This window comes from Cherax quadricarinatus, chromosome 81 (genome assembly GCF_038502225.1).
Source record: "Cherax quadricarinatus isolate ZL_2023a chromosome 81, ASM3850222v1, whole genome shotgun sequence".
NCBI lineage: Eukaryota > Metazoa > Arthropoda > Malacostraca > Decapoda > Parastacidae > Cherax > Cherax quadricarinatus.
Window position 1 is genome coordinate 2,999,828 of NC_091372.1, and position 27,417 is coordinate 3,027,244.

Below are 27,417 nucleotides of genomic sequence, written 5' to 3' on the forward strand. Positions count from 1 at the left end.
CTAACGAACATGTTGGGGGAACTCCTGTATTGTATATAATGATGACCTGACGAACTGTTGGAGTGTGAGCAGGGTAATATTTTGTGAAGGGATTCAGGGAAACCAGTTAGCTGAACTTGAGTCCTGGAAATGGGAAGTACAATGCCTGCACTTTAAAGGAGGGGTTTGGATAATGGCAGTTTTATAGGGGTATCTAAACTGTCATATTTGAGCGCCTCTGCAAAGACAGTGATTATGTATGAGTGATGGTGAAAGTGTTGAATGATGAAAGTTTTTTCTTTCTTTTTGGGTCACCCTGCCTTGGTGGGAGATGGCCGACATGTTAAAAAAAAAAAAACAGAAGATTCTCAATGTGTTCATAAGTTGAGGACTTACTGTACTGGAGAATAGATCGTTAATAATGGTGACCACAGGGGAAACAGATGAGATTGTTTTGCTGTGATCATAACAGTAATGGACAATTATGTAACTAACAAATCAGTTGGCCAAGCTGATTTTGTCTGTTGTGTCTGAATAAGTTGATCCAGCGGATTTTGTTACGTTTGATCAGAGTTAATTAACTTGAGGTTTTACTATACTTGGTAAAGTCGTTGCGGATGAAAAGGTGTAAAATAAGAGTCTACCCACTTAGAAAGTTCTTTACTTTCCACCATTATAGAATTATGAACAGGTTTCCTTAAGCTAATTTATGTTTCTAGTAAAACCTTGAGGTTTAAGAGTAAGAGTTGAAATTCTTCAAGTATCCACAACTTATTCTTCTGTGAGAAGGGATTTTAAATAGATGAATTAGTTCCAGGAGATGTAATATTATTTGTAGTAAATTAATTGTCACATGTGCTTGTGATTGATTTCTCGGTCTCTGCAATGAGTGAATAATTCCCCCCCCAGCATTGATCTGGCAAAAGAAAAATGCAGTATAAACAAGCATAGATACAGTACAATGGTTTAACAAGATTGGATGACATTTCCAGTAGGGCTCTGCATATTCAGCACCATCTTTTTGGTGCTTTATGTTTTCGTTGGCTTTCATTTGAGCTATTGTGCATTATGTTTGGTGATTTTACCACTTGTCAGTCATTTCTGCGCAACAGTTGTGTAAGGGAAAGGTGATCGGTGCCATATTTTAAGGTAAGTATTGTATGTACTGCATATTTATTTTACTTTTTTTACCTGTTTTTTATGCTTAGCTGTATTGAACACTTAATATATCATAGTGTAAACATGTTAACAGGCATTTTAGACGCATTCAAAAATGAAAATAAAAAGACGCTCTTCCACCCCTTGCCAATTTTTGCTTACTGCACAAGGTCGGGGACCTAAGAGCCATATAAACAGGGCCCTCTTTTACAGGTGGGCCCTGTTTATGCAGCAGGGGTGGTTTTGGGCTACTGCTGTAAAGTGAAAATTGTTGTAAAGTGAAACTTAGCCTTTTTGCACTTTCAAATGTATATAAAACCTTGATAGCATGTTTACGCTAACATGTATTAACCCTTTGGGAGTCGAGACCCCTGATTGCAAACTTGCTCTCAGGGTCGAAGAATAAAAAAAAAAAAAAAAAAAAAAAAAAAATTCTTATGAAATGATACAAAAATTTTTTTCTTAATTTTGATGAAAAACTTACAGAATTACACCCTCGCAAAATTAGCAGTCTCGGTGATATTTATGCATTGGCGATTTTGCCCACTTAGCACCCTCCTTTTGCCCAATTCCATTGTTCCAGTCGACCAAACTCATAGCTATTTCACCAGTATTCCTTCTGTTCTGTTAATTGAGTACAAGAAACTGCCCATTTACCTATTTCAACTACCCAATAAAGTGATCAGAAATCGATAATCTGGCCAAGAAACCAAGAATACAACTATAAAAATCATACAAAAATGCACAGCAAATTAGCTATCTTAAACCAAAAATACAGTTGCAGTTTTCTTTCCATTATGCACTGCTTTCTGCATGATTTTTTTATATGGTGCACACTTAACGCATTCTCTGATACCTAGGCCCAAATTTACTGCTCACAGCTTATCTGAGTGAGCTGAGCTCATGATATAGAACTACGGGACAGACCCTGGCTCCAAAGCAGTAGAACTATGGGACCGACCCTGAGCAATAGGGCTGGGCCCAAAAGATGCATATATAGCACATGCATTACTTACCTTAAAATATTTTCAGCCTTTGCTTATAGTGAGTGTGGAATATATTTATTGTAGGAAGTCTGAATAAATGAAGAATGGGTATACAGTGGAACCCCGAGTTTCGAACGCATCAACTATCGAGCACTTTGAGTTTCGACTGCTTTTTTTCGCACCAATTTTGTTTCAAGTATCGAACGTGCCTCGTGTTTCGAACCGCGTACCAGACCTGTTTGCCTGCCCGCAAAGGCGTCGTGAGCCAGTCTGGCTTTGTTCATGCTTGAGTGAACACTAACTTGTGTGCTCATGTAAATATTTCACAATTAATTAATTGTGTTTGGTGCTTGTCTATTAAGTGTGACTGTGGAATAAGCTACCATGGTGGTGGTGGTGGATGGTATTGGTGGATGGTGGTGGTGGTGGATGGTGCCTTCTTCAGAGATTAAGGAGATTTGTGCAATGTGGAATAGGGTGCAGGCATTTGCTGAAAAATATCACTCTGAGCAAGCTGAAACAAGCCATCTCTGCAATAAGTTCAGTGACAGAACTATATATCCCATTTTAGGGAAATTTTAAAGAAGGGATGTAACCCCAGATAAGGACTTGTTACCTAAAGTCTTTATGGAAGGGGATTCCCCTTCCAAACACTAAGTGCTCCCTCTCTCCTCCTCCCTATCTTACAGATGCCATCAGCAATCTTCAATAAAGGTAAGTAAAAATGTTATTTTATATGTTTATTTAAATGTTTATTTATCTATTACTAATTGTACTATGTATGTTTGTTGTGTGTATGTAAATCTATAATTAATCTCTATAAAATGTATTTTTTGTGAGTATTTTTGGGTTTTTGGAACAAATTAATTGTATTTACATTATTTCTTATGGGAAATATTGCTTCAAGTTTTGAACATTTCAACTTTAGAACTAGCTCCTGGAATGGATTAAGTTCGAAACTCGGGGTTCCACTGTAATTGAAAACCATTGCATGAGCAAAGTGCTGTAAAGTGAAGTGCTATAAAATGAGGCCCATCTGTATTTACCACACTTCGCACTCCATCTGCATTTACGTTCAAAACTCCTTTGTCTCTAATTTTCCCATTTTTTCAGTTTGATTTTGATTATGTATAGGAGGCCCTCCACATTAATGAAGGTTAGTGGATCAAGAACCTCGCAAATCTTGAAAATTCGTGAATGTTTGGTGCACAAATATGTTGTAGGGAAATATAATAATACTGTACTGTAGCGTTTGCAAATATTTTGATGCGCAGATATATTGTAGGGAAATATAATAATAGCATTTGCTTAGCCTAACAATACTGCTTCCTTAGCCTATTGAACCACGAACAATCATAAAACACTCGAAAACATTGTAAAATATTGTATGTATATACATGTTATGGTTTTATAACAAATAATGAACAAACACAACACTCAGCACTCATAGGGTTGGGCAGACGAATTCTGACAACTTGTGATGATGATAACATTGACATTGTTGATGGTTGTTAGTTAGAGATGCAGTTACTGATGACAGTTGAATGGAGGTGATTATATGGAGTGTAATTGCATGGCATGATGAGTCTAGTGTGTGGATTCTAACTCTTCACTGCCAGTGTCACTGCCGACATCGCTAGAGTCAGAGTTAGCAACGGAGTCAGATTCTGCCATGGGTTGAGGTTCAGGTGAGGCTGTAGGGGTAGTGGCAGGCTTCCTTGTGCAGAATATTGTGATGGGCAACTGAGACCCTTTCCTCTTCATATCTACAAACAGAGTTTTGTAGGGAATTATGTTCTTATCAACGTCATTCATCACCTTCAAAGCCCTCAACATTGATGAGTTTGTCGTAAAAAATTGTTTGAGTTGTGCTGTCATTCTCATCAGATGCCCTAGTTTTTCAAGGGTGAGGGCTTGAGGTTGATTGGCCTCAGCAACACTCTTCTCTTCTTCATCCTCACTCTCTGCCTGCACAATCTCCAACAATTCTTCATCATTTAGGCCCAGTGCATGTTCTTCAATCAGTTCTCTCACCTCACCCTCCTGCATGTCCTCGAACCCTTCACCACAAACTAGCCTTGCTAACTCCACGGTCTTCCTCACGGCTTTGTTAACCTCATCCTGAGGACCAAATCCAACAAAATCACACACACACTCTGGCCACAAAGCCCTCCAACAACCCTTCACTGTCTGAGGGTGCAAATCCTTGACACATTCATGCACTATTGAGAGGCAGTCAGCTGAGGGAGGAGCAGTAGATGCTAGTGCTGCCCTTATCTTTACCCCATTTTTCTTGATGGAGCACACTGTGCTTTCGTTTACACTAAGTAATTTTCCAATCTCCATGGGGAAGTGGAACAGAATTCTTCCTCCGTAAGCTATGCGTGTTGTAAGAGGCGACTAAAATGCCAGGAGCAAGGGGCTAGTAACCCCTTCTCCTGTATATATTACTAAATATGAAAGGAGAAACTTTTGTTTTTCCTTTTGGGCCACCCCACCTCGGTGGGATACGGCTGGTGTGTTGAAAGAAGAAAGAAAGATTTTCCAATGGCAGAATTGCTCAAATAACTTGCCCTACAGTTGTCTAGCAATTTCACCTAACAGATTCATGATTATCTTTGAGCACTTAGGGGTTGGCTCATCAGTAGCAGTTGCTGCTCACTTGGGGACCATACTTGCACAACCACACAAACACATGTGTATGGTAGGACATGAACAGTAAGTGGACATGACCGACGCAAACAGTAACTGGACAATGAGTGAGTGGCAGGCTGCATGTTGAGGGGGTAAGAAGGAGGGAAGTAGGGTCGCGGTTGGAAGTGTTTTCCCGTACTTTTTTCCCACATTTGTTTGGTAAATATGATTGAGTGGCTGGGCATTTGCGAATGTTTGAAGCTCATGAAAGTGGAACTCATGAAGGTGGAGGGCTACCTGTATATTTCTTATTAGCCATTTGATGGATGGGCTCATTCCTATTAGTCTGTAGAATATTTTCTTCCTCTTTTTTCTTCATTTAGCTTTTTTGGATTTCTATATACAGTAATGTTTTATTTTTGCTCTCTACTTCTTTGATAAGTCTTTCCATATTAATATGTGTGTATGTTGTTTATTTTCTTATCTTTCTCATGCTAAACATTTATTCTTATGCCTGACCTGTGCTGTGTTTGTAGTGCTGTTTTATTGTCATTCTCATTGCACAGTACAGTACAGTATGTATACTGTAATGTATTGTACTATACTGTACTCTGTACAGTTCTATACTGTACTCCGTACAGTACTATACTGTACTAAACTATTGTGCTGTACTATACTGTACTGTATTGTAATGTACTATACAGTGGACCCTCAGCTAACGATATTAATCCGTTCCTGAAAGCTCATCGTTAGCTGAAATTATCGTTAGCTGAATTAATTTTCCCCATAAGAAATGATGGAAATCAAATTAATCCGTGCAAGACACCCCAAGGTATGAAAAAAAATTTTTAGCACATGAAATATTAATTTTAATACACACAAACCGACACTTACCTTTATTGAAGATCTGGTGATGATTGATGGCACGGGAGGAGGGGAGAGTGTGGAAGTTGTTAATGTTTAGAAGGGGAATCCCCTTCCATTAGAACTTGAGGTATCAAGTCCTTTTCCGGGGTTACTTCCCTTCTTCTTTTAATGCCACTAGCACCAGCTTGAGAGTCACTGGACCTCTGTCGCACAACAAATCTGTCTATAGAGGTCTGTACCTCCGGTTCCTTTAAGATTTGTCTAAAATGGGCCACAACATTGTCATTGTAATAGTCACCAGCATGGCTTGCAATAGCTGTGTTAGGGTGATTTTCATCCATAAAGGTTTGCAGTTCAATCCACTTTGCACACATTTCCTTAATCTTCGAAGTAGGCACAATGGATTCCACAACTGGCATAGGCTTCTCAGGGTTAGCCCCAAACCCTTCAAAATCTTTCTTAATTTCCATACTAATTCTCACCCTTTTTATCACAGGGTTGGCACTAGAAGCTTTCTTGGGGCCCATGTTGACTTATTTTGCAGGTACAATCACTAAAAATGCTGTGATAATATGAAATGTTCCGATTGTATGCATGGATGCGACCACACTGGCTGGCTTGTAAACACTGGCACCCACGGGACAACTGAGGTGCGCTCAGGCCTCACGTGGATATGTCTCGAACGAATCGCATTGGGTGAGTTTATTAGCATTAGCTGAGGCAAAATCTTTGCTTTAAAATGTATCGTTAGCTGGATTTAACGTTAGCTGATGCCATCGTTAGCTGAGGGTCCACTGTACTGTACTGTTCTGTACTCTGCTGCACTACTGTACTGTACTCTGCTGCACTGTACTGTACCTACGTTATATCCTCTTTTTTTATGTTATACCGAATTGTCTTCTTTTTCTCGTCTACAGTAGTGTGCACATTAATTGGAACAGTGATGAAATAAGACATTTGGAAAATTAGTGTTTATTCGAAAAATACACATAATTGATAGGACAGATAATTAATTAAATAAGAGTTATGACTACCCTTTGCTTTTATAAGCACTGCTGCGCACTTTGGCATAGAACTGACCAATGTTGAACGCATTTTGGCAAGCTCTTCATCGTGGTACCAGGCCCTAATAACAGCAGCAGTTAGTCTCTCCATAACTGAACAGTCATGTTTTGCAATCCTGTGTTTGGTTATTGCCCATAGATTCTCTATTGGGTTGAGGTCAGAAGAGTTTCCAGGCAAATTTAGAACTTAGCTCACTCTTTTCAAAAATGTCAGTATTTTTCTGGAAATATGGCATGGAGCAGGATCGTGCTGGAAGATGCCTTCTCCATGACGAAAGTCTCTATCCACAATGGGAAACAAATGAGTTGCTGGGATTGCCCTGTATTTGTCACTGTTCATTGTTCCCTCAACAATAACAAGCTCTTCAGGGCCATTAGCAGTAAAACTACCCTAAAACATCTTAGGTGGGTGTTTTGGGAATTGTTGAATGAGTCTGTTCCAAATAGGTTTGCCTTTTCTTCATCTCACTACCACTGATCTGTACCTCAAAATGTGCCACATCTGAAAATATATTTATTTTTTTATTTATTTTATTTGTTTAATAATTTGAACATACATACAGAGGTACAAAAAAATACAGGTAAGAGCAGCATGCCAAAGCCACTTGTATGCATAGCATTACGGGCAGGCTTAGAATTAACTTAAGATTAACCAAGCAATGATGTAATCAGTGATAAAACATTATTGTAAACAGATAACAACAAAGCACAAATGAGTATTACAAAGACAGGTCATATGGTTGCATGCATTGCTGTACATTCAGTAGAATGGAGTATTCTGTTAGGTAGTATATTTAAAAAATAACAAAGTTAGATGGGGTCTTAGGTTTAACATTTATGTGATATAATTGTAGGCCTTAGACAAGGATGTGTGATGTCACCGTGGTTGTTTAATATATTTATGGATGGGGTTGTAAGAGAAGTAAATGCGAGGGTCTTGGCAAGAGGCGTGGAGTTAAAAGATAAAGAATCACACACAAAGTGGGAGTTGTCACAGCTGCTCTTTGCTGATAACACTGTGCTCTTGGGAGATTCTGAAGAGAAGTTGCAGAGATTGGTGGATGAATTTGGTAGGGTGTGCAAAAGAAGAAAATTAAAGGTGAATACAGGAAAGAGTAAGGTTATGAGGATAACAAAAAGATTAGGTGATGAAAGATTGAATATCAGATTGGAGGGAGAGAGTATGGAGGAGGTGAATGTATTCAGATATTTGGGAGTGGACGTGTCAGCGGATGGGTCTATGAAAGATGAGGTGAATCATAGAATTGATGAGGGAAAAAGAGTGAGTGGTGCACTTAGGAGTCTGTGGAGACAAAGAACTTTGTCCTTGGAGGCAAAGAGGGGAATGTATGAGTGTATAGTTTTACCAACGCTCTTATATGGGTGTGAAGCATGGGTGATGAATGTTGCAGCAAGGAGAAGGCTGGAGGCAGTGGAGATGTCATGTCTGAGAGCAATGTGTGGTGTGAATATACTGCAGAGAATTGGTAGTTTGGAAGTTAGGAGGAGGTGCGGGATTACCAAAACTGTTGTCCAGAGGGCTGAGGAAGGGTTGTTGAGGTGGTTCGGACATGTAGAGAGAATGGAGCGAAACAGAATGACTTCAAGAGTGTATCAGTCTGTAGTGGAAGGAAGGCGGGGTAGGGGTCGGCCTAGGAAAGGTTGGAGAGAGGGGGTAAAGGAGGTTTTGTGTGCGAGGGGCTTGGACTTCAAGTAGGCATGCGTGAGCGTGTTTGATAGGAGTGAATGGAGACAAATGGTTTTTAATACTTGACGTGCTGTTGGAGTGTGAGCAAAGTAACATTTATGAAGGGGTTCAGGGAAACCGGCAGGCCGGACTTGAGTCCTGGAGATGGGAAGTAGAGTGCCTGCACTCTGAAGGAGGGGTGTTAATGTTGCAGTTTAAAAACTGTAGTGTAAAGCACCCTTCTGGCAAGACAGTGATGGAGTGAATGATGGTGAAAGTTTTTCTTTTTTAGGCCACCCTGCCTTGGTGGGAATCGGCCAGTGTGATAATAAAAAAAAAAAAATTGTGAGAAACATTTAAGATATACAATTTATAAGGTTCAGTTATTCAGTATTTATTTGGTTTTGGGTGAGTAAGTGATCTTTGAGAAGAGACTTGAATTTATAAACAGGTAGTGTTTCTTTTATATTTACAGGTAATGAATTCCAGATTTTAGGGCCTTTTATGTGCATTGAGTTTTTGCATAGCATGAGATGGACATGAGGAACATCAAAGAGTGATCTGTGCCTTGTGTTATGGTCATGTGTTCTGTTGAGGTTGGCAAGGAGATGTTTGAGGGGGGGGGTTAATATCAGAGTTAAGTGTTCTATGTATGTAATAGGTGCAGTAATAAGTATGGATGTTTTGTATGGTGAGTAGGTTTAGTATTTTGAATTTTGGTGGAGTGTGCTGTCTGTAATGGGAATTTGTTATCATTCTGACTGCAGCCTTTTGTTGGGTAATTAGTGGTCTGAGATGGTTAATTGTTGTTGAGCCCCATGCACAAATTCCATAGGTGAGATAGGGGTAAATAAGAGAGTGATATAGGGCCAGGAGGGCTGACTGTGGAACATAGTACCGTATCTTCGATAGTATGCCTATGGTCTTGGAAATTTTCTTAGAAATTTGTTGTATGTGTGTATGTTGTATATGTGTATGTTGTATATGTCCATCCCTTATGATCAAGTGCTTACCACAGTTTTTTCTCCATAGCAGCAGTCATTACAGTGGTACCCCAAGTTTTGGCCACCTCCCAACTCGAAAGAATTATTTTAAGTGCTTTTGTAAGTGTATTTTTGGGGGTCTGAAATGGACTAATCCAATTTATATTATTCCTTATGGGAATAAATTTGTTCGGTAACGGCACTCGAACAGCCTTCTGGAACACATCATGGCCGAAACTTGGGGTTCCACTGTAATTGTTTATTTACCACCTTTCTGGCAGTTCTGCCAACTTCTAGGAGCCTTCATTGAACAGTTGAGGAATCAACATTTATGCCACCTGAAGCCAAATCTCTCTGTAGATTTTTGATAGTTTTCTTGGGATCCTTTATACTATTTTTTATGATAACCTTGTCATTATGAGGTGTTGCCTTGCATTTTCTTCCACATTATCTTCAATGCAGCGCTCCACAGTCACTATTATCATCGGCTCTCTTCAGAATTAGTTCAACAGTTGACTTTGCTAGGCTCAAATTTTCAGCGATCTGTCTGATACTCGAATCAGCATGTTTTCTAAGAGCTATAATACTTGCATGCTTCCTGGGTGTAACATCCATCATGAATTTCAGCAGTAAGCATGAAATGATGGGGTGAATTTGTCAAAACCACGTTCACTCACAGAGCATGCTTGCAGTAATAGCCTTACAGAACAACAGCTGTTGTAGCACTGTCAAGAATCACAGGGTAACACCACAGCTGGATAGGTGCCAGATGTCAGTAGCAAACTCTTCTGAAAAGAAGAGAAGCCAAACTACATTATTTAAGTCAGAGATGAGATAATCACAAACTTTACTCCTGTCCTAATTAATTTGCACACTACTGTACTGCATTTTTGTTCATTTTTGGTTCTCGATTTCTTTTCGTATCAAATCGTTGAGGTGGGTACCAAGAGCTTTATCTCAGCTTCAGCAAATACATTCTCTGTTGTACTCTACCATCTTATTCTTCCATGCAGTATTTTATGTTTAATTTACTTCCTATAATTTAGTTTGATTTAATTTGTTGATATATCTTATTATTTAATTAATCCTGTATTATTTTTCCTTAAAGCACAGTGTACGTTTTTATTGTATTTTATGTTGTATAGTTTGACTTAAAAAATAAAATAAATCTTAAATGCGTGATATAATACATTGTAACTAGTAATACTATCATTCAGATGTGTAATATTTTTATGTAGTTGAATGTAGACCTCTTGAAGACATTGTACATGTTGAATTTCACCAAGTTGTACCATACCTGGAGTTTACCTGGAGAGAGTTCCGGAGGTCAGCGCCCCCGCGGCCCGGTCTGTGACCAGGCCTCCTGGTGGATCAGAGCCTGATCAACCAGGCTGTTACTGCTATGACACACTTATGCAGTAAATTGTTAATCTCTACAATAGCTGTTCTTTATTGGCATGCCTCTGGCAAGACACTGATGGAGTGAGTGATGATGAAAGTGTTTCTTCTTCTTTTTCAGGTCATCCTGCCTTGGTGGGATATGACCGATTTTTAAAAAAAATCACTTCAAACATAAAGCTGTTTTTCTGTTTTAAAAAATAAGTTAATCCTGGGAATACTTTCTAATATCGGAGTTGGTAATACTTTATCTTGTATCTAACTTTCTTTCATAATGTATATTATCCTAATTTTTCATTTTCAATATTAAGACAAGGAAAATGCATGTTAAACTAATTTAATAGATTTAGTTGTGCGTATTGTACCTGTCCTCTAAACTGCATTTTAAGGGGAAAACTAATATTTTGTGGAATAAAATATTTTCACATTTTACAATATTCTCACTTTTTTTTTTTTTTCAAGCACAAGTAATAAATTCAAAATTTCTACTAAAATTAATTGGCTGGTTGAGTTTTCTTTCAGAGGCTCCGAACTTGTTAAGTATTTTTCCTTACCATTAACCCTAGTTTTATACTTTTGAAAAGGAGAAACGGAGAATCATTGTGTTCACCTGCATTAAAGGACATTATTATTATTATTTTTTAAGTCATTAAACATTTGTATTTTTGTGGGACAGATAACATATTTGATTGAATGGACATGTATAATTTTACCTTCAAGTTATTTGATAGTAAAAAGTGTGTGAAATATTGAACATAATACACAAATGCCCCGCACATAGGAGAGAGTAACTTACGATGATGTTTCGGTCTGACTTGAATCATTAATAGTCCATGGTGGACCCAAACATCATGAGTTTCTTTCACCTATTTGTGGGATATTTGTGTGTTGTTCCAGTCGCAGTATTGTGCCTTTTGTTATTTGTGTTCTTAATAGCAGTGTGAATTATGAGTGTAGGTGGTCCTTGTTTTATTTGGTTAATGTGTTTAGTGTCCTTGTTGCACATGCAATAATAAATCATATAAAGAGAACATAATGTAATGTGTCACATAAGAGCTTCCAAACCTGGGCTCCACTGCTTTCCACACTAATTTTTATTACTATTTTTTATGATAATTTCAAATGGTGCAAATGAATGTACATGAAGATTATGAAACAAGGTAAGAGGAGGACTATATTTCCGCTTCACACTGAGATCATCTTCAGCAGATGTCTAAAGAACCTAAGTAGTAGGCAAAAATATAGAGTACTCCTCTTACCATCTATTTCATTGTCTCCATCTGGACTGGCTTATATCATTGTCCACTGTTTAGTGCAATTTTGTATGTGCAATTTTAAATGTTTAAATTAGTTATGTACTATACAGGTATTCAGCAGCAGAGAGACAAGCACTGGTGGACAAGGTAGTAAAGGGTGGCAGTAGAAATTATATTAGTGTGATTAACTAGTGTAAAAGATAGTTCATGTTTGTTAGGTCAGACTGCACATTACTGGTAGGAGACTGGGAATCATCCAAAGAGAGCTCAGGCAGGGAACAGTTACAGTATCACCAGTGAAGGACTGGAGGCAGAAGAGTTAATTGGAGTGGGCTGAGGTGGGCAAGGGAGATTTCATGAACTATAACATAGATGAACAAAGTAATGTTAGTGGATATGAACATTGTTACGGCTGAGCAACATAGTAACTGCTAGGTTAGACTCCCTGCAGTGAGGTTCTAACTTAAAGTTTTTGAATTAGTCTTACAAAACTTGCCATGTTATACATGTCCTTAAGTTTACAGTCCAGTGTACAAACATTGTGTTCTTATTTATTGTTTTTAAAGCACATATATGGGTTTATGGCAAGATAAACAAACAGCAACTTACACTTAAATATCCTCCCATGATGTTGTTAAACAATCAATCTAAATCCACCTGCCTTCAAGGGAAGGTAAGGGGGTGTCTCCAGCCAAGTGAAAGGCTCTTGATCCAAGAAATTGCAGTTGCCTTTCCCTTGGATCAAATATGCTTTTCTCTCATTCCCCAGGAGGTGTATGAGCCCTCTGGAATTAGCACTTCCACACTGTACATAATAATTTAGAGCCACCCACATGTTCTTCCTGGGAGACGTGCATCTTACACAGCAGCACCAACTTACCAGTAGCCTTTATATGAGACTGCTTACTTACAACTTAAGATGTAGACTGCCCTAGAATTTTCTGATTGAATATGCATGAAAAACAATTATATTTGTTTGTTATGAACAAATACACTTTGTTGTACAGTGCTTCTCCTATCATGCATCATTAGTTACAACACCCATATATATGCTTTTTCATGAGTTAAAGTTATGGTATAAATTTTTGTGACATTTAGATGTATATATTTCTATGTACATATGTATATTACGTAGTTGTCAGGTAAGGTTCACTTATATTTTGTAGTTTTTAGATATTTAATTAATATGATATGTTTGAGTTGTATTACATTTTGATCTGTAGATTCCTAAGTATATATCACTTACTAGACAGCTCTGTTATTCTGAACTTTGTGAAACACTTTGTAGGTAAGAGAGTGGTGCGTGCCGGTGATGGTCGAGGAGACAGCCAGAGAGAGCGAGCTCCCTCACCCCTCACACTAGTTCAGGTAATCTTATCTTTTCACTAAATTTCAGTCATATTATTTAAGTTTGGGTTTTTTTCCTTATCAAGAGCACTTGTAATGTAACCACCAGGCATGTTGAGGGGAAAATTATTAATATTAATAATAATAATAATAATAACAGTAATAATAATGTTGATTTTTTGACAAGATGCAACATGTAATACTTTACATAAAATATATGTTGCAAAAATTGCAGATGAGCGATACCGTGTGTGTGTGTGTTTATGTATGTACATGCCTCCAAGGAGCACTAATCAGACTTCAGGGAGACCTGGTCAGACACTTATAAGTTCTAATCTTCCTTCCATAACTCAAGTTGGATTTTTACATTAGTTCCACGTAGATTTAACTTAATTATCCTATTTATGTGTGTATTAAACCACAAATAAAACCATGCATGTCATAAGTGACTAAAATGCCGGGAGCAATGGGCTGGTAACTCCTTCTCCTGTATAAATTACTAAATGCCGAGAGCAAGGGGTTAGTAACCCCTTCTCCTGTATAAATTACTAAATGCCGGGAGCAAGGGGCTAGTAACCCCTTCTCCTGTATAAATTACTAAATGCCGGGAGCAAGGGGCTGGTAACCCCTTCTCCTGTATAAATTACTAAATGCCAGGAGCAAGGGGCTAGTAACCCCTTCTCCTGTATAAATTACTAAATACTAGGAGCAAGGGGCTAGTAACCCCTTCTCCTGTATAAATTACTAAATGCCAGGAGCAAGGTGCTAGTAACACCTTCTCCTGTATAAATTACTAAATGCTAGGAGCAAGGTGCTAGTAACACCTTCTCTTGTATAAATTACTAAATGCTAGGAGCAAGGTGCTAGTAACACCTTCTCCTGTATAAATTACTAAATGCCAGGAGCAAGGTGCTAGTAACACCTTCTCCTGTATAAATTACTAAATGCTAGGAGCAAGGGGCTAGTAACCCCTTCTCCTGTATAAATTACTAAATGCCAGGAGCAAGGGGCTGGTAACCCCTTCTCCTGTATAAATTGCTAAATGCCGGGAGCAAGGGGCTAGTAACCTCTTCTCCTGTATAAATTACTAAATGCCAAGAGCAAGGGGCTGGTAACCCCTTCTCCTTTATAAATTAAAAAGAGAAGCTTTTGTTTTTCTTTTTGAGCCACCATGAGGCCTGGTCTCAAACCCGGCTGCAGGGGCATTGACCCCCGAAACCCTCTCCATGTATCTCTAGGTATTCCCCTGCCTCGGTGGGATACGACCAGTTTGTTGAAAGAAGAAAAGAAAAACATTCGGTTTTCTTTTTAGGTCACCCTGCCTAAAGCGAAACAAATTCATGAATGCATTGGAAAACACTCCCTTGCCTCTGTTTATATGTAATACATCTTCGAGAGTATACAAATCTGTAGTGGAGGGAAGGCAGGGTAGGGGTCAGCCTAGGAAAGGTTGGAGGGAGGGGGTAAAGGAGGCTTTGTGTGCGAGGGGCTTGGACTTCCAGCAAGTGTGCATAAGTGTATTAGACAGGAGTGAATGGAGACAAATGATTTTTAGGACTTGACATGCTGTTGGAGTGTAAGCTAGGTAACATTTATGAAGGGATTCAGGGAAACTGGCAGGTTGGACTTGAGTCCTGGAGTTGGGAAGTACAGTGTCTGCATTCTGAAGGAGAGGTGTTAATGTTGCAGTTTTGTAACTGTAGTGTAGGCATGCCTCTGGTAAGACAGTGATGGAGTGAATGATGATGAAAGTTTTTCTTTTTCGGACCACCCTGCTTTGGTGAGAAACGGCCAGTGTGTTAATAATAAAAAATAATACATGTAATAACATCTCGAGATAATGGCAGAGAAAAAGGTCAACCACGGAACAGGTGGTGTTTGAACCCACACTGAGTGAGTCATGAAACTGCAGGCCAGTACACACTGACCTCCAGTTTTGCCACTTGCTTGCCATGGGTTCAAACCTAACCCATTCCTTGGTTTGTAATTGTGTTATTACAGTTTTGTGAATCATAACAGCAGAGTTTCCACATTGACCACACTTTCCAGCCTCAGGATTAAGCAATATTGCAGTTCTCTTAGCAGTTAATTAATGTGAAATATGAAACATAGTTGTACAGGATACTGTAAACTAATATTATTGTTCAGTTTATTATGGTGGAGGGAGGGGGTGAGCACAGCAAGCTAAGTCTGGTTAAAGAGAGGGTGGGAGGGGGAAGTCGTCACCCACCTGTCACCCAGGTCTTATTCCCCTACTGCCAACATATACCCACCCTCCCTGAAATGTACTACACACATATATCAGCTCAGACAAACAAAACAGCATTAATTATGAATCTACAGTTCTTTATTAATCTCTACCTAACAAACCTGTGTTGGGTGAGAGTTGGGCCTGTCTGTCCAGTAGGCCTACTGCAGTGCTCTTCTCTTTTTGTTTGTCAAGTACAGTGGAACCTTTGGTCACGAACGCTTCCGAACACGAACAGATCAGTTCACGACCAAAAAATTTGCCAAATTTTTGCAGCTGGTCACAAACACATAATCGGGTGCTGAACAAACACAGCCATGCCAGTTTTCACATTCCATGCCATTTTTTGCCACTTCCTGTAATTACAACTGTGATAATTCAAATTAGTAATGTTTTATCAGCAGGTACTGTAGTGCTAAAACAGCTTCTCGCAGTGCCAGTACCTGGCAAGGGCTTGCCATATGTGATTTTTGGTAAATATTTTTTTTCTCAGTTGTTTGTTGGGCTATCTTATTGAAACTTGGGAAATGTATGATGGAAAGATGCTTCTTAACCCTTTCAGGGTCCGTGCCGTAGATCTACGGCTTTACTTTCAGGGTCCAAACCGTAGATCTACGCCATGAGCTCAGCTCACTCTGATAAGCTGCGAGTGGTAAATTTGGGACTAGATATGAGAGAATACATCTGTGTGGTATGTGTACACCACATAAAACAAATCCTGCAGCACACAGTGTATAATGAGAGAAAAAAAACTGAGACCGTGATTTTCAATTAAAACAGTGACTTTGCAGTGTTTTTTCGTATGTTTTTTATAGTTGTATTTGCGATTTCTTGGTCTCATTTGACAGAATGGAAGACATATTACAAAAGTAGAGATGATTTTGATTGGTTTTAGCACTGGAAATGGCTTGAAACTGAGCTCAAAGTAGCGGAAATGTTAAATTTTTGTCAATGTTCAAGAGTAAACAAACGACCTCACATGTCTAATACAAGCCAGTTGGTGGGTCTAATATACATTCACAAATGTGGTGATGATATTTATACAATATTACAATACAGTAAATCTTCTATTTTATGGTATGAATAAAAATTCATTGTGAATAAAAAATCAAAATGGAATTCATTTGTAAAGCCTGAAAACATAACTAATGAACAGAGGAAATGTTAGTTTAGTGCCAGGAATGTCTGCATTGTTTATTCTGGACCCAATTTTGAAACTGGAATATTTTGAACTTTGCACTAAATTGGCCAAATTACCAATTTCCGATCACTTTTTGTAGTTCAAACAGTTGACTGGGTGATTTCTTATGCTCAATCCATAAAATAGAAGTAATACTAGTGAAATAGCTAAGAATTTGGTCGACTGGAATAATGTAATTGGCCTAAAATGGGAGTCAAAGTTGGCAAAATCGCCAATTCGTAAATATCGCTGACACATCAAAATTCGCGAGAGCATAATTTCATCAATTTTCCATCAAATTTCATAGTTTTTGTTTTATTACCTTCAGAAAAAGATTCTCTACCATTTCATAAGAAAAAATAACAAATTTTTTTTTTTTTTAAATTCTTGGACCCTGGTGTGCACTTTGAAATTTGGCCTCTGGACCCTGAAAGGGTTAAAGAAAAGATTTTAAGAAAGGGTTTAAAGAAAAGATTTTAAGACAGGGATATAAGAAAGGGACATAAGAAAGGATTTTAAGAATAGACCATAAAAATTTTAAGAAAGGGGCATAAGAAAGGATTTTAAGAAAGGGGCATAAGAAAGGATTTTAAGAAAGGGGCATAAGAAAAGAATTTTAAGGAAGGGACATGAGAAAGGATTTTTAAGAAAGGGATGTAAGAAAGGATTTTTAAGAAAGGGACAGAAGAAAGGATTTTTAACCCCTTGACTGTCGCAACCCCCAATCCTGAGGTGTCTCCTGGTGTAGCAGTTTCAAAAAAAAAAAATGATTTTTTCTTATGAAATGGTAGAGAATCTTTTCCTGATTGTAATGATACAAAAACAAAAAAACGAAATTTGATGGAAAACTGATGGAATTACGCTCTCGTGAAGTTAGTGACCTCGGCGATATTTACAAATCGGCGATTTCACCCACTTTGAGCCCGATTTTCAGCTAATTCCATTGTTCCAGTCGACCAAACTTATAGCTATTTCTTTAAAACTCCGTTTTTTTCTATCGATTGAGTTCAAGAAACTGCCCATTTACTGATTTCAACTATCCAATAACGTGGTCAGAAATTTGCAATTTGGCCAATTTTACGAAAACTAAAAAATATGACAGTTTCAAAATAAGGTCCAGAATGAACAATGCAGACATTCCTGGCTCTAAAATAACATTTTCTTTGTTCATCAGTCATGTCTCCAGGCCCCTCTGATATTACTCTTGCTTTCTATTTTGAATTTTTATTCAAACAAAAAAATAGAAGATTTACTGTTATGCAGACTACTGCAATACTGTAATAATTGTACAAATAATGTCAACCCATTCATGACTGCATATCAGAATGGCTAGTTGGACATTTATTGGACAATGACATCATTTGTCATTGTCCCATTTAAGAAAGGGACATAAAGGATTTTAAGAAAAGGACAATGAATTTAAGAAAGGGACATAAAGAATTTAAGAAAAGGAAACAGATTTTTTTTTTTTTTTTTTTTTTTGAAGAGAAAGGAAAGAGCCTTTAAAGAAACAGGAAAGGAGGATTTAAAGGACAAAATTAAGGGTTTTAAGCAAGGGATATAAAAAAAATACAAGGGGCAAAGACATACAATAAAATGACTTTAGCAAAATAGTCAAACAAACTGCATTGGAAACTCTCCCTCATATCTGGTACTGTGATGCATTTTAAAATTAGTATGAACAGCCAATCAGGTGCAGAAATGTATTTAAATTTAATGTAAAACAGCCAATCAGGAGATGTCATGAAGTGATGACCCAAGCCAGCCACAAGAGATACATTTCTTAATGGTATAAAATACCAACAAGTTCATAAGACACATGCGTAACACCTGGGTAGCTTTATTCATGAATCATCAATAAACTAACAATGTTCAAGAGTAAACAAACGACCTCACATGTCTAATACAAGCCAGTTGGTGGGTCTAATATACATTCACAAATGTGGTGATGATATTTATACAATTATTACAATATTACATAACAGTAAATCTTCTATTTTATGGTATGAATAAAAATTCATTGTGTGAATAAAAAATAAAAATGGAATTCATTTGTAAAGCCTCAAAATGTAACTAATGAACAGAGGAAATGTTAGTTTAGTGCCAGGAATACCTGCATTGTTTATTCTGGACCCTATTTTGAAATTAGAATATTTTGAACTTTGTGTTAAATTGGCCAAATTACCAATTTCCAATCACTTTATTTTGTAGTCGAAACAGTTGACTTGGCGATTTCTTGTGCTCAGTCGATAGAATAGAAGTAATACTAGTGAAATAGCTAAGAATTTCGTCTACTGGAATAATGTAATTGGCCTGAAATGGGAGTCAAAGTCGGCAAAATCTCTGATTCGTAAATATCGCTGACACATCAAAATTCGCGAAAGCATAATTTCATCAATTTTCCATCAAATTTCGTACCTTTTGTTTTATTACCTTCAGAAAATGATTCTCTACCATTTCATAAGAAAAATTAACAAAATTTTTTTTTTTTTGAAAATTCTTGGACCCTGGTGTGCACTTTGAAATTTGGCCTCTGGACCTTGAAAGGGTTAACATACACCAAAAAATGAAAGAAATTTAACAATAAATAATGGAGTTCACTGCTCAGCCATTAGATGCCCCTTAAAACTCTTAGAACTTGCGCAAAGTTAGTTTTCTCTGTTGTTCAAGGTTTTCTCAGTGTTATTCAAGGTTTTTACATTTAGTTTAGTATTACACTTTGCATTCTATGGTATAATTAACTATTTTTGTGCTTAAAAATCTTAAAAAAACAATATTTACATACAGTTCGTAGGGGTCTGGAACGTATTAATTGTATTTACATATAATCCAATGGGGATATTAGGTTCATGCCATGATCAAATCAGGTCGTGACAGGAGTTTTGGAACAAATTATGGTCATGACCAGAGGTTCCACTGTATTTACACTGAATATTTCTCTCTCTATTTCTCAAAAATGTTGTAAAAAATTTTACACTGTTTTTGTTTCAGTACGTTATTTTCAGTGTTTCACCTAGAATATATTTTTCATGAGAGCTATCTGACCCCTTTTTAAAATCTCTCAAAAATTAGAATTGACTTACATTATATATAAGTAAATAGTTTTTAGGCAGAGTGAAGCTCAGGTAGATTATTTTCCAGTAAAAGTAGACAGGTAAGTGTAATTTTATCATATTTGTTAACATATTTATGGATGGGATTGTTAAGAGGCGATTGTTAGGGGTTTTGGGAAGAGTTGTTGGACTGAGATAACTTAGGTGCAAAGGGCGAGTTATCACAGTTGCATTGTGCCAGTGATATAGTATTTTTGGAAGATTCTGAGAAGTTGCATAAATCGGTGAATGAATTTGAGAGGGTTTGTAAATGAAAGAAGCTAAATCGAACACAGGAAAGAGCAAGTTGATGAGCACAACAAATAATGTAGGCAATGAAAGGTTAGATGTCAGATTGGAGATAGGCAGTATAGAAGAAGTAAATGCCTTCAGATATTTGGGAGTGGCCTTGTCGGCAGATAAGTCTATGAAAGGTGAAGTGAACTGTAGAATTGATGTGCTTTGAAGAATTTGTAGAAACAAATACCATTATCCAGAGTATAGTGGCAGCAACATTGTTGTGTGGGTGTGAAGCTTGGGTTTTAAACACTGCACCAAGAAAGTGGCTGCAGAATGAGATTTCATGCTTGAGAGCACTGTGTGGTTTAAATAGTATTCAGAGCATTACTAGCCTGAAGATTAGGAGACAATGTGGAGATTTCCAAAAGTATGATGCAGTGGGTTAAGGAGGGGTTGTTAAGAAGATTTTGAGATTTAGAGTAGATGGAGCAGAATAGGATGACTTAGAGGGTATATAAATCTGGAATGGAAGGAAGGGTAAAGGTTATCCTAGGAAGGGTCTGGAGGGAGGCTTGTGGAATATAAATTCCCCTCCCTGCTGGGGAGGGGAATTTATATTCTACAAGCTTCACCTCCTTTCTCACAATGCTGTTGCATTGTGTGTGAAAATCATGCCTGTGAATGGAGTAATCAGTGACTTCTCGAAGCTAGCTTGAGCTACTGCCATTAGGACCTGCCTGCAGGTCAAATTTATGGCAATCCACTCTTTGAAGGACTCCTTCAGTGAAGCTTCAAAACTACTGGACAACTCTTCAATCAAGACACTACAAACATGGCAATTCACAATATCTCTGTCTATTCTTGAAGGCGAAACATTCGGTCTTGGTGAAAAGACTGGACAAGATCGTCACCTCTCTCTCTGCTGAAACACTAAAGATGTCTATTGAGGAACAAAACACCTGGGCCTCGGTAGATAGTATCACCAAGATCCCTAACGCCTCATCTATTCTAAAGATCACATTCTCAGACATCTCCATGGCTGCCCAAGCTCTCTCTAATGGTCTGGCCATCTCATATTACCACATTCACCCAAGCCATATAGAACCAGAACGTTTCACACATCTCCCACTGCTGGACCTTCTACTCGTATAATCACACCACCAAGGACTGCTCCATCAAGGATACAAAGTTTTGTTCAAAATGTGGGAATGATGGACACAAATTCAGATCCTGCACCATCACTATGGCTCCAACATGTCTTAACTGCAAGGGCAATCATCATACCCTTGCAGCTAAGTGCCCACTCAGGGAAAAAATCATATCGAAAAAAACTAAAGAATATCTGAAGAACACCTCCAATTCACTGATATACACAGCAATAACCAAACTACAAGCCGACACCACCAAGATTCTACACGCCACTCTACAGACACCTTCGCCCAGCAACTCCCTCTCTCCACTCCTCAATGGTGCTCCCTCCAAGGTGCTGTACTGCATGGTGCATGCACACCTTGCAAATGCAGCCAACCCAAGCACTTTCAACAACATTATCAACGAACTACTTATTCCGTCTGAACAACATGCCTGCCTTCAATTTCCCGGACTCCACACCTTCAGCCGACATCCTCAAGATCCTTCCCAATGTCGTGAACTTTACTGCACCTGCAGACCTGTCTCCTGACCAAGCAACTGCTCCTGTAACTTTTGTAATCACTTCCATCACCGACAACGATGTTCATGCTGCCTCAACCACCATCTCCCACGCCTCTCAACCTGCTGTTATACTGTTACACCTCTCCACTGCTCCTGTCGACCCTCAGTCACCTACTAACACCATTGTAGACTCACTAAATGAATCCACTTCAGAAGAAGATAGTGACGACTCCAGTACACCCTCATGGGAAAACCTTACCTTCTACACTTCTCCATCGAATGCTGACACCATGACCTGCACTGAGCTCTACAAAGGCCTCAGTGCTGGAACAGTCAAGTATGCCTGCGAATCACCTCTTTGCTTCACACTCATCCAAGTGTCTTACTTAAACTCTCTTGATCTTTGGGGTAAAGGAGGCTTGGAGTATTAGGAGCTTGAGCATCTAGCAGGAAACCGTAAGATTTATACACTTCTCACAACACGTCTATTGAATGAGTGATGATGAAAGTATGAGTGAACTCACCCAGCTGTAGTGAGAAATGGCCAATGTGGTAAAAAAAAAATATTGTTGATGTATATCTTAATTTATGTAGATACTAAATGTTTCAGGGACAAGTTGATAAATTACACATGTGCAACACTTGGGTATCTTTAGGTACCCAAGTGTTGCACATGTGTCTAATTTGTCATCTTAATTTATGTAGAGTTTCGATTAATTTTTAGACATACCCATGTTGCATTTGCTCACAGATCGTACTTGATGCCAACATGTTCTGGTGGTTTCATTTAAAGTTCTTAGCTTAAGTTGTTTGATTTTTTTGCTTTTTTCTCTTTTGATGCAAACAAATTGCGTGCTGAATTGCAAATTGCTTTTTTAAGGTAGTATTTTGTGTTTGCTTTCAAAATACTTTGTCTGGAATAATTAAGATTTACAATAATTCTCTAAAAATTATTTTGTTTACTTTTCGTAGGAGATCACATGAATGTCTGATTGTGCTAATAGAATATTTTTTATTCTGTATTTTTCATGCTGTAAAAAAAATTGGTTTTCTTTTTTATGCTGATTGACAATTCCCAGAGCTACTTCAGTATGACACTGTTTCTAAATTCATGATATCCTGTTCTCTGTATTGAATCTCATCTTGGGAACCCATTATTGAACTTGACACTAGTGACTTACATATACATGTACAGTAATAAGGAATGGAGACAAATGGAGCAAAGTGCTGAAAAAGATTCATTTGCAGAGAAGAATGTTATTGAGACATTTCACCTGTGGACAAGCTTCTGCAGTCAGTATGCAGGTACAGTATATACAACAAACAGCTCTAATCCAGTCATGGAATATAATCAAATGGAATCAAGAAGCTTTCACTTTAGCCAACCCAGTATCCCAACTTGTTTTACATAAACAGGTCATGGAAAAAGACTGGTTGGTAGGCCACCTGTGGTGCTCCTGTCTTGCAGTTCACTCCACACAGTGACCTTGTTGACCTAGTCACTCGTCTGACTGTGCTTAAATTTGCTTGTTGTACATACCTGCATAAAGAGTGAAGAAGCTTTCCCATAGGTACAACATCTCAGTAAAGTTCACTATAAGTCTGGTAAATGTGGAGCAGACACAGCTGTGTGGTACAGGTGGTACTAGTATTGTTTTTTTTATTCAGCATGGCTCATGAGTCTACTTATGTTGGCTCAAGGTGTCTTCATAGTGTGCAACAATTGAACATGTAGCAAATTGTTCCCAATCTTGTGTCATTGTTCAGCTCATTCCACTTCTTTACTACTGTTTTGCCAAAGAACAATTTACCAATAATGTATGCCTATGGCTCATTCGGCTATGTGATTTCTAGCCGTGCCCCTTTTTCTTGTAGCATCCTAGGTCAAGAACCTGTCCCTGTCTATTCCCACAGTATTTTTTATGTTGTGATTATATCCCCTCTTGTTCTTCACTCTAGTAATATGAGGCCTAGTTCTTATATTCTTTACTGTATGTTTGAGAAGGGGTTTTACTATGGTTATGTACACTCGGAATGATTTTCACGTATGTGGTGTATATTATCCTGAATTAATATTTGTTGAGTTTTTTGGAAGGTATAATTATTTTTTGCGAGTGCATGTTTGTTTGTGTATAAATATATGCATTCTAATAATATTTGCATTTTCCCCTTCTTGTCGAATTTTTCTAGTATTTTAGCTGAAGTTATAGTGAATGTATGTTAGTAGTAATTTTCTGACTTTGAGTGATCTGTAAATGCTTGCAGTGCTTATTGTTTCATACTAGAATTAATATTTGCTGTATATTTGAAGCTGTTGTGAGAGTGGTTTGGTTGCAGTAAGTACTAGAGCTGTAGTGTACGGTAACCTGGTCTGCTTGTCTATAGGCAAGACTGCGCCTCATGTCTAACTCTGTGCCTGACCTGAAGTTACGAGGTCGCAGGGCATCATTACAATCTCCCTGCGACGCTACAACTGCGGTAAATTATTTATGTATATGTATTTGTATTACTGTTTTTCTTAATTTTTGCCTCAGCTAAGTTTTGCTGTATTTTTTTAGGTTGCTTTATTTACACATCTGATGCTATAGGCAGCTTGCTTCCAGCTAACACATTTAAAGTGTATAGTAGTACACTACTCATAGTTACTTATAATAATTACTTGAGGAGTTATAAGTCACAATACCGTGGCTGGAAGAGTTGACAAATAAGCTGCACTCAAGCAACTCATGACAATGTTTTGATCCAAATTAACCTCGTAATGTTTCCCTCCTAAGTGATGCTTCTTTGTGAATTCTGCTGTCTATAATAATTGTATTTTTGCATTAATTTTCAGGTATGTACATTACAGTGTTATACATTGTTATTAAATTTTTAAATCAAGTTCATCTGTGTGTACACATTATCTGATGTTTATTTTGTACTTCATTTTTCACAATATAAAGTGACAGATTAGATTCCAAAATTTCTCAGACTTCAAATTTGTTTTTTAAATCTTTCCTTTAACACAAGACGAAAGATGAACAAAAATGAAAATATAGTTTTAAATCCTCTCATACTTCAGTATTTTTTTTTTTTTTTACATAGCATATGTTTACAGATTATATAGTTAGCATATCTTCGATAATTTTAGTTTTCTGAATAAAAAAATGCAGGAAATAAATTCACAGTACAGTATTTACCCCCCAAAAGTTGTTCTTTGTTTCAGATCAAAATTAAAATAATTACTGTTGTCTTATGTTAACCCTTTGAGGGTTTTGGTCGTACTAGTACGTTTTACGCGTAGGGGTTTTTGACGTACTAGTACTCATAAATTCTAGCGGCCTCAAATCTAGTGGGAGAAAGCTGGTAGGCCTTCATGTGAAAGAATGGGTCTATGTGGTCAGTGTGCACAGTCTAAAAAAAATCCTGCAGCACACAGTGCATAATGAGAAAAAAAAAAACTTTGACCATTTTTTTTTAATAAATCAGCGACTTTGCAGTGTATTTTCGTATGGTATTTATTGTTGTATTCTAGTTTTCTTGGTCTCATTTTATAGAATGGAAGACATATTACAGAAATTGAGATGATTTTGACTGGTTTTACAATGAAAGGTGCCTTGAAATTGAGCTCAAAGTAGCAGAAATGTTCGATTTTTACCAAACTTCAAAAGTAAACAAATCGTGCCAAGCGTGCAATACACGTCAACTGGTGAGTCTAATATTCTTTTACAAGTGCACCAATAATATTTATACCATTTTTTACACTAATGCAGTAGTCTGCATAACAGTAAATCTTATATTTTTTGTGAGAATAAAAATTCAAAGTGGAAAGCAAAAGGATATAAGAGGGCCCTTGAGACGTGACTAATGACTAGAGGAAATGTCATTTTAGTGCCAGGAATGTCTTTCTTGTTTATTCTGGACCCTATTCGGAAATTGGCATCTTTTGAAATTTGTGTGAAATTGGCAAAATTGCTAAATTCTGACCACTGTACTGGATAGTTGAATTTATAAATGGGTGGTTTCTTGCACCCATTCGATAGAAAAAATGGAGTTCTAGCGAAATATTCATGTTTTTTGTCGACTAGTACAGTGAAATTGGCCGAAAATGGGGCTCAAAGTGGGCAAAATCGCCGATGCGTAAATATCGCCGAGACCGCTAACTTTGCGAGAGCATAATTCCGTAAGTTTTCTATCAAATTTCAAACTTTTGGTGTCTTTATGATCGGGAAAAGATTCTCTATCTTTTCATAAGAGAAAATAATTTTTTTTTTTTTAAATTTGGCCGACCCTGAGAACGAGTTTCGGAGAGGGCCTGTCGACCCTCAAAGGGTTAATGATTACAGAATATTGTTATTTCTTAATTTAATTGTTTTAAGGAATGTTTTATTGTTCTTATTGATAGATGAAACAAGACAGGATGTGCTAGGAAGGGTTAGGTGTAGGGGATGTGCTAGGAAGGGTTAGGTGTAGGGGTTGTGCTAGGAATGGTTAGGTGTAGGGGATGTGCTAGGAATGGTTAGGTGTAGGGGATGTGCTAGGAATGGTTAGGTGTAGGGGATGTGCTAGGAATGGTTAGGTGTAGGGGATGTGCTAGGAAGGGTTAGGTGTAGGGGATGTGCTAGGAATGGTTAGGTGTAGGGGATGTGCTAGGAAGGGTTAGGTGGTGTAGGGATGTGCTAGAAAGAGTTAGGTGTAGGGGATGTGCTAGGAAGGGTTAGGTGTAGGGGATGTGCTGGGAAGAGCTAGGTGGTGTAGGAAGATGTGCTAGGAATTGTTAGGTGCAGGGGATGTGCTAGAAAGGGTTAGGTGTAGGGGATGTGCTAGGAAGAGCTATGTGGTGTAGGGGATGAGCTAGGAAGGGTTAGGTGGTGTGGGGGATGTGCTAGGAAGAGTTAGGTGGTGTAGGGGATGTGCTAGGAAGAGTTAGGTGGTGTAGGGGATGTGCTAGGAAGAGTTAGGTGGTGTAGGGGATGTGCTAGGAAGAGTTAGGTGGTGTAGGGAATGTGCTAGGAAGAGTTAGGTGGTGTAGGGGATGTGCTAGGAAGAGTTAGGTGGTGTAGGGGATGTGCTAGGAAGAGTTAGGTGGTGTAGGGTGTTGTGAATAAGAAATTTTTTAAAGAACTTCAGAATACAGTGGACCCCCGATTAACGATATTTTTTCATTCCAGAAGTATGTTCAGGTGCCAGTACTGACCGAATTTGTTCCCGTAAGGAATATTGTGAAGTAGATTAGTCCATTTCAGACCCCCAAACATACACGTACAAACGCACTTATATAAATACACTTAAATAATTGGTCACATTAGGTGATCGTTAAGCGGGGGTCCACTGTATGGCCTGTTACCATTTATTTCTTATGCAACAAGATTTTTGGATCCGAGTTATTTAAAGGTATTTTAGAGTCTAGGGGAAATAATTTCAACTGGGAAACTCCATAGAATAATATTCAAATTTATTAAAGTATTTAAATACAATACTTTATCTTCTCTCTTAATACTTTGTACAATAAATTTACCATATACATTTCGTTCAAAATCATGGAAATGTCACATTAATAAGGAAGTTTAATTATTCTTCCTGTAATTAAGACTTCAATAACAAAATAGCGATAATAACAAAATAGTGATGATAACAAAATAGCGATAATAACAAAATAGTGATAA

The 27,417-nt window shown here is 37.9% G+C and overlaps 1 protein-coding gene across 1 annotated transcript in view; it reads left to right on the forward strand.

Annotated features, from left to right (window-relative positions):
- Positions 1-27,417, forward strand: part of LOC128699781 (KICSTOR complex protein SZT2) — an 807,931-nt gene that overhangs the window by 668,823 nt on the left and 111,691 nt on the right. The window contains 2 exon segments of the mRNA XM_070102247.1: positions 13,301-13,380; positions 24,158-24,250. Of these exon segments, the coding sequence (XP_069958348.1) occupies positions 13,301-13,380; positions 24,158-24,250 (173 nt within the window).